General features: G+C 48.9%; 1 protein-coding gene across 10 annotated transcripts in view; it reads left to right on the forward strand.

Annotated features, from left to right (window-relative positions):
- The window catches only part of SMCO4 (single-pass membrane protein with coiled-coil domains 4), a 59,921-nt gene that overhangs the window by 11,462 nt on the left and 35,748 nt on the right, over positions 1-12,711 (forward strand). Inside the window, exons 3-4 of one of the 10 annotated variants that reach the window (XR_007121005.1) lie at positions 1,980-2,137; positions 4,385-4,614. The exons of 6 other annotated variants lie outside the window; for them this stretch is intronic. Coding sequence is in view for 1 of the 4 variants with exons in the window: in XM_047692162.1 (XP_047548118.1) it covers positions 11,969-11,972 (4 nt within the window). In the remaining 3 variants the exon portion in view is untranslated. Of the gene's footprint in view, positions 1-1,979; positions 2,138-3,670; positions 3,840-4,384; positions 4,615-11,950; positions 11,973-12,711 lie in introns of those variants that run through there. 3 more of the 10 variants (XR_007121004.1, XR_007121003.1, XM_047692162.1) reach the window with 3 other exon arrangements.

Below are 12,711 nucleotides of genomic sequence, written 5' to 3' on the forward strand. Positions count from 1 at the left end.
TGCTCTGTTGGGGTGGGAGCCGCCGTCGTGGCTGTGAGCACAAACCGAAGCGGGTCTGGCAGTGCCCCGCTCAGCTTGGGATCTTTCCAGATTCAGATGGCCGTCGCAGGACGGTGTGTGCGCACCCAGAGAGGAGCCCCTCTTTCTCTGTGCTTTCTTTTTGAAGTGTGAGTGCTCTGGTGACCCTTGATCCACTGCCCTTACCTGTCCTCTGTCCTTTGAGATGTCTCGACCCACCCACTTCCCCACACTGAAACCACAAGCATATTAGAAGAGAAAGTAGCCAGACCAGGCTCGGGGTGGCTGGGAGTGCCAGGAAACTCGTGTGGGTCAGGCCTGCTGGGAGCTGCTTTTTCTCCTCTAGCCCGAGGCCTGCCTGGTGCGTGCTAGGCCTCCATGAAGGTGTTTATCACCCCGCAGATTTAGAAAATGCTGAGGTCAGTGTGTGAGCTCAGTGTGTTTAGCTCCCCCGATCCTTCCACGGATAAAGTCACTACGCTGTGAAAAGAGTCGAGTCAGCTCCCTTGGGCAGCAGGCTGCATTTGGCCTTGAAAATACTGGGCAGGGAGGCATGCCCAGAAGGACCTGTGGAGAGCCCGAGGGAGCTATGCCCTTGCCAGGGGTCTGGGGCCGGCGGTCTCCACTGCCCGCGCTGTGACTGTTCTTTTTGCCCTAGAACCAGTGAGGCCTGCCATCTGAGTATCACTGAAGAGGAACTCCAGGCAGTGGCGAGTCTTCAACACGCCCAGCCTGGGGGCCCGAGGCCTGTGCCGAATCTGTTTGCTGGGTGGCTGGGGGAATCATAGTTCGGATTCTTGGCATCAGAGCTGAAGGGAAATCTCTTTATCTGGCTGACATTTAATTTCCTCTTTGGGCCTCAGGAGGAAATGGCCAGGCACGTTTGTGATTAGGGCCCCAGAGAAGTGGGCTGTGGGCGGGCTTGCTGTCAGGCCCTCCTCCCTGCCTCCACCTGGTCGGGGAGTGCCAGGAGCGGCCCACTCAGGGAGGTTATCTGGGAGGCCACCGGCCCCGTCACCCCCCTGCGAAAGCAGCACTTGTGAAGGGAATTCTGTGTGAGCAGAGATGGAAATAGAATCCCCCAGGGCAGGGAGCAGCTGCTCTCCTGGAGGATTCCAGAAGTTGCCTTTGGGCACCACTCACGTGTTTTCCCTGTTGGCCCCCCCCCCCCACCTCAACAAAACGTACACCCAGACACAATCAAAGTTGTGAGGTCTATTCTTGGCCAGAAAATGAACACTAACAAGGTGTTCGGTGAGATTATAATTCTTCCTTCAGAGTTATTTCTGGGGGAGCTTCCCCTGACACATCAAAAGCACTTCCTGAGAGGAGCTGCCTTTTAAATGGTGCAGCCGTCTCTGCCAGACGCTACGGGAAGTTTTGACTCAGGTAGCACCCCCAGAGAGTCTGGAGTCTGGCCTTGTGAGAGGCAGAAGCCTTGCCGGAGAGTGGGAGCCACACAGGCTGCTCCCACGGAATAGCTTCCTTGTCCTGTGGCCCTGGGATGGCGGTGGAGGGGGCATTATCTCTGCGCTGACTTGTCAAGCATGCAGTCAATAAATATTTGTTGATGGGCAGGCAGGATCTACTGGATGCAGGCCCTGACCTCTTTTGCTGGGCCCTGAGCAGGCAGCAGCAATGCTGTGAGTTTGCCCACGGCCCTGAGAGCTCCGTCTCCTAGGACTGGTCTCCTTGCTATGGCCTTGGGGACATCACTGGCTTCCTTGGGCCTCACTTGTCTCATCTTTTGCCTGACGGTTGGATGAAATGGTTGGAATGAGTGTCTCCCTTCTTGGTTCTCCTCCCCGGATGCCTTCCCACCTCACCTGCCCCCTGGGATGCAGGGGTCCTGGGGTGATTGGCCCGCACCATCTCTCCTGGTCACAGTAAGAGCTCCTTGGGGGCACCAAGAACAGGAGCTCTTTGTCCCTCTGAGCCTGACACATGCGGGCCTTCCACAGAGCTCCCGTGTGGCCTTTGGGCTGCTTGGCCAGCACCCCGCCCCACTGAGTGCAGACTTTCTGGGTGAACTTTGACGGAGAGAGGAAGAACAGGTGGCAGGGGATTTGGCATAAATGTCTCTCCTGGCTCTGGAAGAAGGCGTCTCCAGTCATTCAATGTGAGTTCCTTGTTCCTGTCTCAAGCTTCATGCAACTTTGCAGCCCTGCCTTGAACAAAGCCCCTTTATTTCTGGATATCATGGTGAGATTTATTTTTGTGATTACTGATAAGGCAGAAAAGAATGGGTCCTGACTATAGAATTCTGTAAATTTTACATTCCAAATTTAAGAAATGTCCATGCATAGGAGAAATACTATAAAGAACTTTATCTTGGAGATTATCACTGGAGTTCGGAATAACTGGAAAATTTTCAAATGTATTGTCTTTATAATAGAAACTATTAAAATCACTGTAAATAATAAATAGACTAGGATTTAATATGTGATAGACACTGTAAGAAATTGCCACTCTATCTTATTTAATCCTCACTAGGAATCTATAAGATTCTTTTTTAAAAAAACAAATGTTAACCTATTTTTTAAATTGTGGTAGAATATATATAACATGAAATTTACCTTTTTACCAACTTTTAAATATATAGTCCTGCGGTGTTAAGTACATTCTCTGTGGGATCCCTTTTTTTAGCTCCTCAATTTTATAAATGAGGAAGCTAAAACTAGAAAAACCAAGTTGCTTACCTCAAATCACAGAGACTGAGTAGTTCCAGAGACAGGATTTGAACATAGGACCTGGAGACTCAGTGCTCTGGGATTTCTGGCTAGTGGTTGTTGGGATCTGTGGTCACTTACTTACCCTGCTCCGTGCTCACCACTTGACTGCAGAAAGCCGGCTCACTCATGTGGGTCTCTCTGGAAGTCCTAGGGTTGAGTTCTGTGTGTCCGTCATGGAGGTGGCTGGTCAGCTTGGCTCAGCATACATGTGGCTGACGCAGGTGCCAGGGTTGTTGAAGGTTGAAGCATGTGGGCCACTGTATCGGGTAGGGCTGGGTGTTAGACTTCTTCCAGAAGGTGCACAGAGTGGGATGCTCTGGAAAGAGCAGTGGCTTGGGGCTCAGCTGCCTGGTTCATCCAGTCTGCACTTGGAGTTCCAAGGTCTGTGCCTTAGGACTAAAGTCACCCGGTGGTCGACATACCTTGACCTCAGTTTCCTCATTTCTAAGTGGGTAGTAAAAATGCTTGTTCTGCTTGCCTTCCACGATCGTCGATGGTGACAGGTTGGGATGTGGGGAAAGTGCTAAGTCAAGTAGAACACTATCAGGCAAGTTTCGAGGGTGGGAATTTTGGTCATGCTGTGGCAGAGAGGGGTGGCTGGGGCTGACCGCGGAGATCTGAGGAGGACGGATATGAAGGTGAAGAATAGCGGATTTCGCTTTGACCATCACCTTGTTTCCTCCACTATGGCTTAGTTGGTGAAGAATCATACTCCATTGTTGGCTTAGTACTGTAGGTTGGGATGCTCTGAGATTTTCTAGAATGTGTGTCTCTCTCAAGGTCTTCGGATTTGCCCTCCCCAAGACTCACATCTCCCTGCAATGAACTGTCCTGCTGGAGATCATTTTGTAGCCAGGTGATCGTTGAAAGTACACAGCAGCTTTCTCTGGGCTTGTCTGTCTTCCTTGTCTTTATAGCAGACCCTGAGTCTGTGACCTTGAGCGGCCCAGCATATGAGCAGGCTATGATCCTGAGGTCGCATTGGTGGTGAAGGGGAAGGAGCTCACCTTCTCATGATGGAAGGAGTGCTCATTCTCCCCACGTGAAGACACTGTGCAGGACCCTGGACACAATCTCAAGATAAAGCAGGTGGGGACTTACTCCCCCAAAAGCTCCTGTTTATGGGAAAGATGCACATAGTCAGGACAGTTACAAGGGCAAGGATATGTGGCTTGACAAGTGACTGTTGGGAGAAGTGTAGCCTTTGGTCTAAACGAATGAAAATGCATTGCTGGTGCGGGCCAGAGGTGAGGAGATGTTAGTGGGACATCTTGACTAGCATTTCTGTCTCGCCACCCCCCAGATGGTCTTTTGAGTCATTGCTCTTTCTGTGCACATTTCACGTGACAGGAAAGCCAGGGGGCTGTGCAGGGTCTGCTAAGTCAGTGGCCCTGTCTCTCCCTCCACTTGTTTCTGGCTTTGAGCACGGTACTCGAAGACTAAGTAGGTCATGGGTATCTATTTTGAACCGCGCGTGGCTGGGCTGTATGGCCATTTAATTTCCGGATCAAATCCTGTTGGACTTGTTTGTCCAGGAGGTTGGCAGCGAGCGCTCTCTGGTTGGTCGTGTGGTGTATTTATAACGTGTGAAGAGTCTGGAGGTAACGAGATCTTCCACTTCTCTATTCCTGCAGGAGAGCCGTCGGTGAAGAGGTTTCAAAAACTTCAGAGGCCGCGGGCGTGCAGTTGTTTTCCACCCCGCTTCTTTGAATTCTCTGAAAATCGTTGATCCTCACTAACTTCATGTAAACCTTTTTCTTTTAAGAAATCCAGTTTAATTGGGGGCACGTGGGTGGGTGAAGCGGCTGCCTTTGGCTTAGGTCATGATCTCAGGGTCCTGGGATCGAGCCCTGCATCGGGCTCCCTGCTCAGGGAGGAGCCTGCTTCCCCCTCTGTCTCTGCCCCTCCCCCTGCTTGTGCTCTCCTTCTTTCTGTCTCACACACAAATAAATAAAAACTTTAAAAAAAAAATCCAAAATAATTTTTACCCAGTGTTAGTTGACTTCTGCTTATGTTACTAATGGCAGCCAGTTGCCAATTTAATGTGTGCTGAAACTTTGGCATACATTTACCTCATTGAATCCTCATCACCACCTTGAAAAATGGACATTATTGTGTCCCTTCCCCAGGTGAAGGAAGAATCAAAGTGACGCTGTGATGTGCTCACAGCCCAAGCATGTAAGTAGCAAGGCCAGAGACTTGCCCTCCCTGTCTCCTGACCAGAGTCCGGCCCTTGGTACCACACCACCCTGGTCTCGGGAGCCCTGTGGCCAGAAGACATCCCCAGCTGGGGGCAGCGGGGGGAGGTTCCGGGCCTGTTCAGAGGCGAGGTGTGCCCTCCCAGCTGTGGGTGTTGGGGATACAGGCCCCCCCCAACCCAAAACCACTTCCATGCGGAGCTGGAGTTCTGTGTTAGGTTGTCACTCGGATGTCACTGGACCCCAGAATTCTCGGATTTTACTCTTCATTGTTCCTGTTTCCCTCTTTTTCTCGGGTGTTCTTGCCTGAGGCCTTGGGTGAGTGCGGCGAGATGGTGAGCTCCACTAGGTCACGCAGGTGGTAACGGAGTCTTCTAACCTCCTCGTCTATGTGTCCCGGCTGTGGACTCCAATATTTCTCTGTCTTCAGTATTCCACGCTTTCTCTATGTTCTGGAGGAGTAAACACAAGCTTTTGGAGGGAGTATTTGCTGTGTCTTTCTCTCTGGTGTCTTCCCCTCTAAGCTCCTCGCAGAGTCCTGGCAATAATGCTGCTGCACGTGGCCGTTTCTCTTTGCCGGCATGTAAATATATATGTTTAGGTGCTTTGCAGAGGCATCGCCTCCCTGAGTATCCCCAGCAAGACATCGTCCCCCCACTTTATGGACAGGGATTCTCAAGGGATGCCACAGACCTGAGACTTTCAGGCAGCACACCCCATAGCTTCCTCTGAAAGTTTCTTAGAAAACGTCAGAGGAGGTGTTTATTTAAAATCAGGTGTGGGGGTGCCTGGGTGGCTCCGTCATTAAGCGTCTGCCTTCAGCGCAGGTCATGATCCCAGCATCCTGGGATTGAGCCCCACATCAGGCTCCTTGCTTGGCAGGAAGCCTGCTTCTCCCTCTCCCACTCCTGCTTGTGTTCCCGCTTTTGCTGTGTCTCTCTCTGTCAAATAAATACATAAAATCTTAAAAAAAAAAATCAGATGTGTTTGGAAGGTGAGAGAACCCCCTCTTGCAGTGCTGTCCCTGCAAGCTGGTTCCCAGTGGGTCTCCCTGTCAGGAGTGTCTGGACCCATCCTGGTGTCCCTCCTAGCCTTTCCCTGGATTTTCACTTAATCTGAGTCTGTATCCTGGAAATCGGGGTGGGCTGACACCAAAAAGATGTAAATGAGACAATGTACATAAAAATCCCTCGGGACTCAATGAATGGATTATTACTTTCTATCTTTAACCCACTGTGATGGGGAGCTGCCACAGATCCCAGCTCCAGAAGTAGAGGCCTGAGAAACTCCCCTCCCCACTCCTCACCACCTCGGAGCTTTGGCAATTGACCTTTCCTGCAAGCAACCCCCCCCCCCCGCCCCCCGCAAAGTGAGGAGAGGACGAAGCATAAGGAACCATAAAGAACCCTTATTTGAATTTTCCAAGATTTTCCCATTCTTTTTGGTTTTGGGGAATGGTAGTGGCGTGTGGTTCATTTTCTGGGAACCAGAGCTCTGGGAAGTCCATGTTGACTACAGAGCCACTCTCGAGTGCCCAGGCGCATTTAAAAAAATGAAGAAGTGCGGAAACAGGATTTTAGAAACAAATATTTTAGCTGTGCGCATTGCACACATCAGTACTTTTAGTATACACGCATACAGTGAATATATGACTATCTAAATATGACGGCTTCTGGCCTTGCCTCTTAGAAGGCCTACATAGGCACCTAGAGGACTCAGCCTTACCTTAACGTTTCTGAAGACCTCATGGGAGGCCTTCCATCCCCCCCCCCCCCCCGCCCCCACTCCTTGTGTGAGTCTAGGCAAGTATAGGGCAAATTCCAGAGGAAGCAGGCAGGCGACTTGTGATTTTCGATCTTTGGGGATTCTAAGTCTGCGTATTCGCCATGTGATGTGGAGCAATTCACCTGCCTTCCAGCCTCCGGGAGCTGCAGTCCCGTCAGGGAGACAGACCCAGAGTCCTAGCGTTCCTAGCATTGCTGTGCGTGCCCAAGAGGAGTCTTGGGCCGTTGATTTTGCAGAGTTGGCCCTGGACCACCAGGGGGCGCTGGGAGCCGCGAGGGGCGAGGGAGGCTCAAAGTCCTGGATAGGCGCTTTGTAATAAGCCCCGTGTGAGTGGCGGTCTCTCCTGAGGCCAAGATCTGGAGGAGTCACCCAGCCAACCAGCAGGCTAGTCAGCCCAGGTTCCTGGCCCTCTTCTAATCTGATAGAGGCCAACCTCTGCCCAATGACATAGCCAGCCATACAAACTTAATTAACCTGACAGCCCTAGAAACTTAGATCTAAGGAAGAACTTCCTCACTTTTTTTTTTTAAATTAGAGCTAAAATGGGGCATTCTAGAACAGAGCTTTTCAAGCTATCATCCATGATCCTTAGTCACACAATCAATTTAGTGGGTTGACACATAAAAGGAAAGGGACAGAGTAAAAACTATCAGTACATCACAGATGGTAAGGCTGATAATGCGTGTTTGCCCTAGATCACGATGGAAATACATTTCTGCCTGTGGGTCATGGTCAAAAATGTCCTAGAAACACAGGGATTATAGTTTAGATCATTATAGGTTAGATTGTAAGGTGTTAGGGGGCAGGGGTCTGTTTTTCTTTTTATGTTCCCTGCATTTTTTTTTTTTAAAAGATTTTATTTATTTGTTTGACAGAGAGCACAAGTAGGGGGAGCAGCAGAGGGAGAGGGAGAAGTAGGGTCCTCGCTGACCAGGGAGCCCAACGTGGGACTTGATCCCAGCACGCTGGGATTATGACCTGAGCCAAAGGCAGCCTGTTAACGGACTGAGCCACCCAGGTGCCCATGTTCCCTGCGTCCTTAACCCAGTGCTGAGTGTGTGGTTGGTCCATCAGTCTGTCTGAGAGCACTTACTATATTTCTCCCTTCTTCTTCAGACTGGAGGAAGTCAGAACCCACCCTGCATTGTCCTCACCAGGAGACAAGGGAGGTGGTATTTCTCTCGTGCTTTGCATGTGAAGAAAAAGGCAGACAGACACCAGGAGTGGGATAGTTTGAGAGCTTGACTCTGAAGTCTGAGGAAGCTGGGTTTGCATTCTGGGTGTGCAGTGTCCAGGCACGTGGCTTTGGACAATTTCTTTAACCCTCTTTAGCTTCACGGTCTCCATCTTTAAGCTTGGTGTGATCAGGGCACCTGCCTCCGAGGTCTTGTGAGGATGAGGCGAGAGAATGCGAGTTTGCAGCCTCTAACACAGGGCTTGACATCTGATAAGTGGTTTGGAAGCATTGTCACTGCTCTTGTTCTTACAGTGACTGTTAAGAGAGACACAGTGACTCACATCAGGTCCACCGTGGGAAGCCGCTGCTGGAGCCGCAGTTCTGTGATGGCTGTAGATCTTGAACTGCACTGGAAGGCTGAGCCCGTGGCTGTTGTGTGGGGAAGGGAAGTGGCTGGTGCAGGGCGAGCAGGTGTCTGAGCACAGGGAGATGGTCTGGTTTCATGATTTAGAGAAAACAGAGCATTTTCCAGGTGCAACGAGCTAGGACTATCCCTGTGGCATCTGAGAATGGAAATGGCATTGCTTAGAAAAAGCTGTGTGCTCTTTATTTAATCAGCAACAGTTTCAGTTTAATGTCACAGGTCTTTGTTGTTGTTTGTTGTAACTACGTGTACGCATGCGTGCTCCCACACACACATGCACACACACACAGAAGGAACTATTCTCTGCAGTGGAACTTAGCCATGTATAGGATTAAATTGGTGCTCTTGTGTCTAGTAGTTGTGACACTTTTCAGTGAAAGCACCAAGATCTGGTAAATCCTGATTTCTGAAACCGCCAACAGGGCCCAGCCGTGCCACTGCCCAGTCAGAATTAACTGTAGGAAAGTAAATACGTGATGTTTTGAAGACACTGGGCAAAACCCCAGGGCGCCTTGGTTGGAGCATTAGCCCTGCTTTTCAAGTCCAAGTCTGTTCCTACCATCGCGTAGCCTGGGGAGTTGTGACCTGTCTTTCTGCCTCAGAGTTAAAACATTTTTGTCCTTTGTATCCCTTAGTGCTGATTTTGAATCTTGGGAGGGAAGGGTAGTAGACACTAAGTATTATTCAATGATAGGAAGCTTTAGGTGTATATTTTAGTCAGAAATGTGACTTTCTCCCTGGTTTGGATACAGTCAAGTACATAGTTAAGAGCACAGACTTCATTCAGCTAGACCTACATCTCCAGCCATGCTTTACTGCTCTTTCCCCCCTTTATTTTTCCCAGCTTTATTGAGATAGAATTAACAAATCAAGAGCATGTCTCTCGGGAATCCAGTGTGAAGATTTCACTACATTGTGAAGTGATTACCACAATCCAGTTAAGTAGCACCCATCGGCTCACCCGTAGTTACTACTTTTTGTGTGTGTGTTGAGAACACTTACGAGCCACTCTTGGCAGATTTCAACTATACTATACAGTATTATTAACTATAGTCACAGGGCTGTACTTTAGACCCCTAGAATCATTCATCTTAAATTGTTCTCTGTCACCATCATCTCCCCATTCAGCTGCCCCTCAGGTCCTGGCCAGCGCCATTCTACCCTCCACTTTCTATGACTTTGACGTTTTTAAGATCCCACGTGTAAGAGAGATTGTATGTTAAGTCTTTTGCTGTGTCTGGCTTCTTTCACTTGGTATAATACCCTCCAGCTTCATCCCTGTTGTCCCAGATCTGCCTGTGCTATGTGACTTCAGGCAAGTAGCTTCACCTGTCTGCATTCCATCTGTGAAATGGGCTAATAACAGTGCCAGTGCCTGCAAGTCTGTGGAATGTTTGCGTGTGAACTCTAAAGCGCGTGGGAACCATCGTTGTGGACACGAGCACTAATATTATCAGTGGAAGGTCTTCCAGGAGGCCTGGCTTGGCCATTTTTAATAACTGATCTTGGGTATGTTGCCAAACCTAAGTATTATTTTCTCTGAAACAAGGGAGAGGCCCAGATGCTTTAGACTCCTTCTAGCTCAACTGCTCTGCATTGTGTGTTCTCTTTCTTCTGAGAACAGGACATGTGTTGTTGGCTGTCAGAGGTCCGGGAAGGGGGGCGCAGGGGTCATGGTGGTGGGGAGATCCCACTTTCTGTTAAGGACCTGTAGCCCTCGGCCTGATCGCTGTTGCTTGTCGTAACCTTTGTTTTTCTTTCTTTGATTTTATATTCTCTGCGGACCTCCCTTTCCCTAGCCTCTGCCAAACAACTCCAGGCTTTTCTATGCTCTTTCTAGTGGATTCAGAGCAGAGGTATGCCTGGTAGGCCTGAGTGAAGTCTCAGCTTGGCAGAGCCTCACACGCAAGGGAGGCTGCAAATAAGGGTGATCCCTTCCCTTCGCCATTGGTTTTGAAGTCTGTGCTTGTCTTTTCCACATTCCCCAACCCACGTGCTGGGGTTGCCTGCGTCTGAGGTTGACCAGGAAACTCTGCTTGTGACAAAAAGGGATGACTTTTTTTTTTTTTTTTTTTTTTGATTTGTCATAAACTGTTTGCTCGCTTGGTTTCCTATCTGGCCTTCAGCTTCCGCGGGAATTTTAAAGGACTTACTGGGTAATTTTACTCAGGGTAATTTTATATTTTGCACGTGTATGTTTGCCAGCAAAATGTGGAGCTTCGTAGTTCATCTCTGGCCTGCCACTGGTATTTGAGGTTTGTCTCCTTGTTCTCCGGGACAGGCATGCACAATGAATTAATTGAGCTGTTTTCAGCCCACTTCCTGCCTAATTGAACACCTGCACAGCAGACACCGCCAGCACGCCTTCCTGGTACCTGAGCTGCCAGCCGTCCCCTTCCTGGCGGCGTCTTGCTTGTATCAGAAGGCTCACTTTTGTCATTTGCAGTTAGCGGACTCTGTCCTTCAGAGAACTGCTTTCTTCTTCACTTAATTTAAAGGTGCCAAAGCATCCTCGATGGGTACAGTCCCTCTGCGTTCCCGTCTTGCCACTGTCCTCCCAGTTAACATCACTGCGGATGGCCCACCTCAAGAAAGCGCCTCAAAGACCAGATGGGGGGAGAGGGGGCGTGTGCGGCCTGGGTTGATTCTCATGCCCACCTCGCCCTCCCTTGGGCCCCCGATGAAGTTTCCAGCAAGTCTTTCTTAATGTAGTGCTCCTGGTTTAGGGCTGATGAGAAATATTCTTTGAAGGGAAGGGATCTGGTTTCTTTTTCACTTAAGACTTTGCTTTTTTAGAGCAGTGTTAGATCGCAGCAATATCGAGCCGAAGGTGCAGAGATTCCCCGCACACCCCCTACCCCCCGGCCCCCATGCATGGCCTCCTTCATTATCAGCACCCCTCACCGGAGTGGTACACCTGTTACAACTGGTGAACGTACTTGATGTATCATCATCACTGTAGTTTATCTTAATATATGCACTCTTGGTGTTGTATGTTCTCAGGATTTGGACAATGCATAATGACTTACATTCAACCAGTGACCTGTACCTACTATTTTCACTGCCCTAAAAATCTTCTGTGCCCTGCCTGTTCATCTCACTACCCCCCACCCTGCAACCACTGATCTTTTTACTATCTCTATAGATTTGCCTTTTCCGCAGTGTCCCAGAGTTGTAATTACAGCATGAGGCCTTCTCAGATTGGCTTCTTTCATGTAGTAATATGCATTTAAAGTCCCTCCATGTCTTTCCATAGCTTGATAGGTCATTTCTTTGTAGTGCTGAATAATAGTCCATGGTTCGGAATCCCACTGTTTCTTTATCCATTCACCTGCTGAAGGACGTTTTGGTTGCTTCCAAGTTCTGGCAATTATGAGTAAAGCTGCTGTAACTATTCACGTGCTGGCTTTTGTGTGGACATAAGTTTTCATATCTTTTGGATAAATACCAAGGAGTGTGATGGCTGTATCATATGGTGAAAATATGTTTAGTTTTGTAGGAAACTGTCAAACTGTCTTCTGTCTTCCAGTGCCAAACGATTTCGCATCCCCACTGGCTGTGAGCGCAAGTTCCTGTTGTTCCACATCCTTACCAGCATTTGGTATTGTCAGTGGTCTGGAGTTTGGCCGTTTTAATGGGTGTGTAGTAATGTCTCTTTGTCGCTCTAATTTACATTGTCCCAAAGACCTGTGACGTGGCAAGACTGCTTTTTAAAGAATGCTGACTTTTTGTCATGAGGGCTTATGTCTTTACAAAGAGAAAAGTAGTTTTACTAAAAATGAGAGCCAGAACAGAGAATCCAGTCTTCCCCGATAACAGAAAGCCTTCCTGGTTCATGGCCTGTGTTGGGTCTTCTCAGCTGTTCTCTTTGGTTCAAAAATATCATAACCAGCAACATGGTTTTGGAGCCCCGGTTTAGGTGTGCTTTTTCTGTTAAAAATATTGTGGAGAGACAGCGACCCTTGTTAATTACACAGTAGAATTGTATATCTTAATTACCTCCTCCTAGTGTTCTTGGGCTTTCAAAAGGAAGTATACTGTTGGGGTTCCTTTTGCCCAGGTTTGAACTTATTCAAAAATGGGGTGAGACTAGAAAAACATTTATCTTTCAGATTCTTTGATCTCATTGTGGTTTTGCATTTGCTTTCAGTTTCCTTTTGGTATTCCTTTGTAGAATTTCATATTTTACAAATATTTTAGAGGGTTCTTCAAAAAGTTACGTGTAGAGGGACGCCTGGGTGGCTCAGTTGGTTAAGCAGCTGCCTTTGGCTCAGGTCATGATCCCAGTGTCCTGGGATCGAGTCCCACATCGGGCTCCTTGCTTGGCAGGGAGCCTGCTTCTCCCTCTGCCTCTGCCTGCCATTCTGTCTGCCTGTG

This window comes from Lutra lutra, chromosome 10 (genome assembly GCF_902655055.1).
Source record: "Lutra lutra chromosome 10, mLutLut1.2, whole genome shotgun sequence".
NCBI classification, from domain to species: Eukaryota; Metazoa; Chordata; class Mammalia; order Carnivora; family Mustelidae; genus Lutra; species Lutra lutra.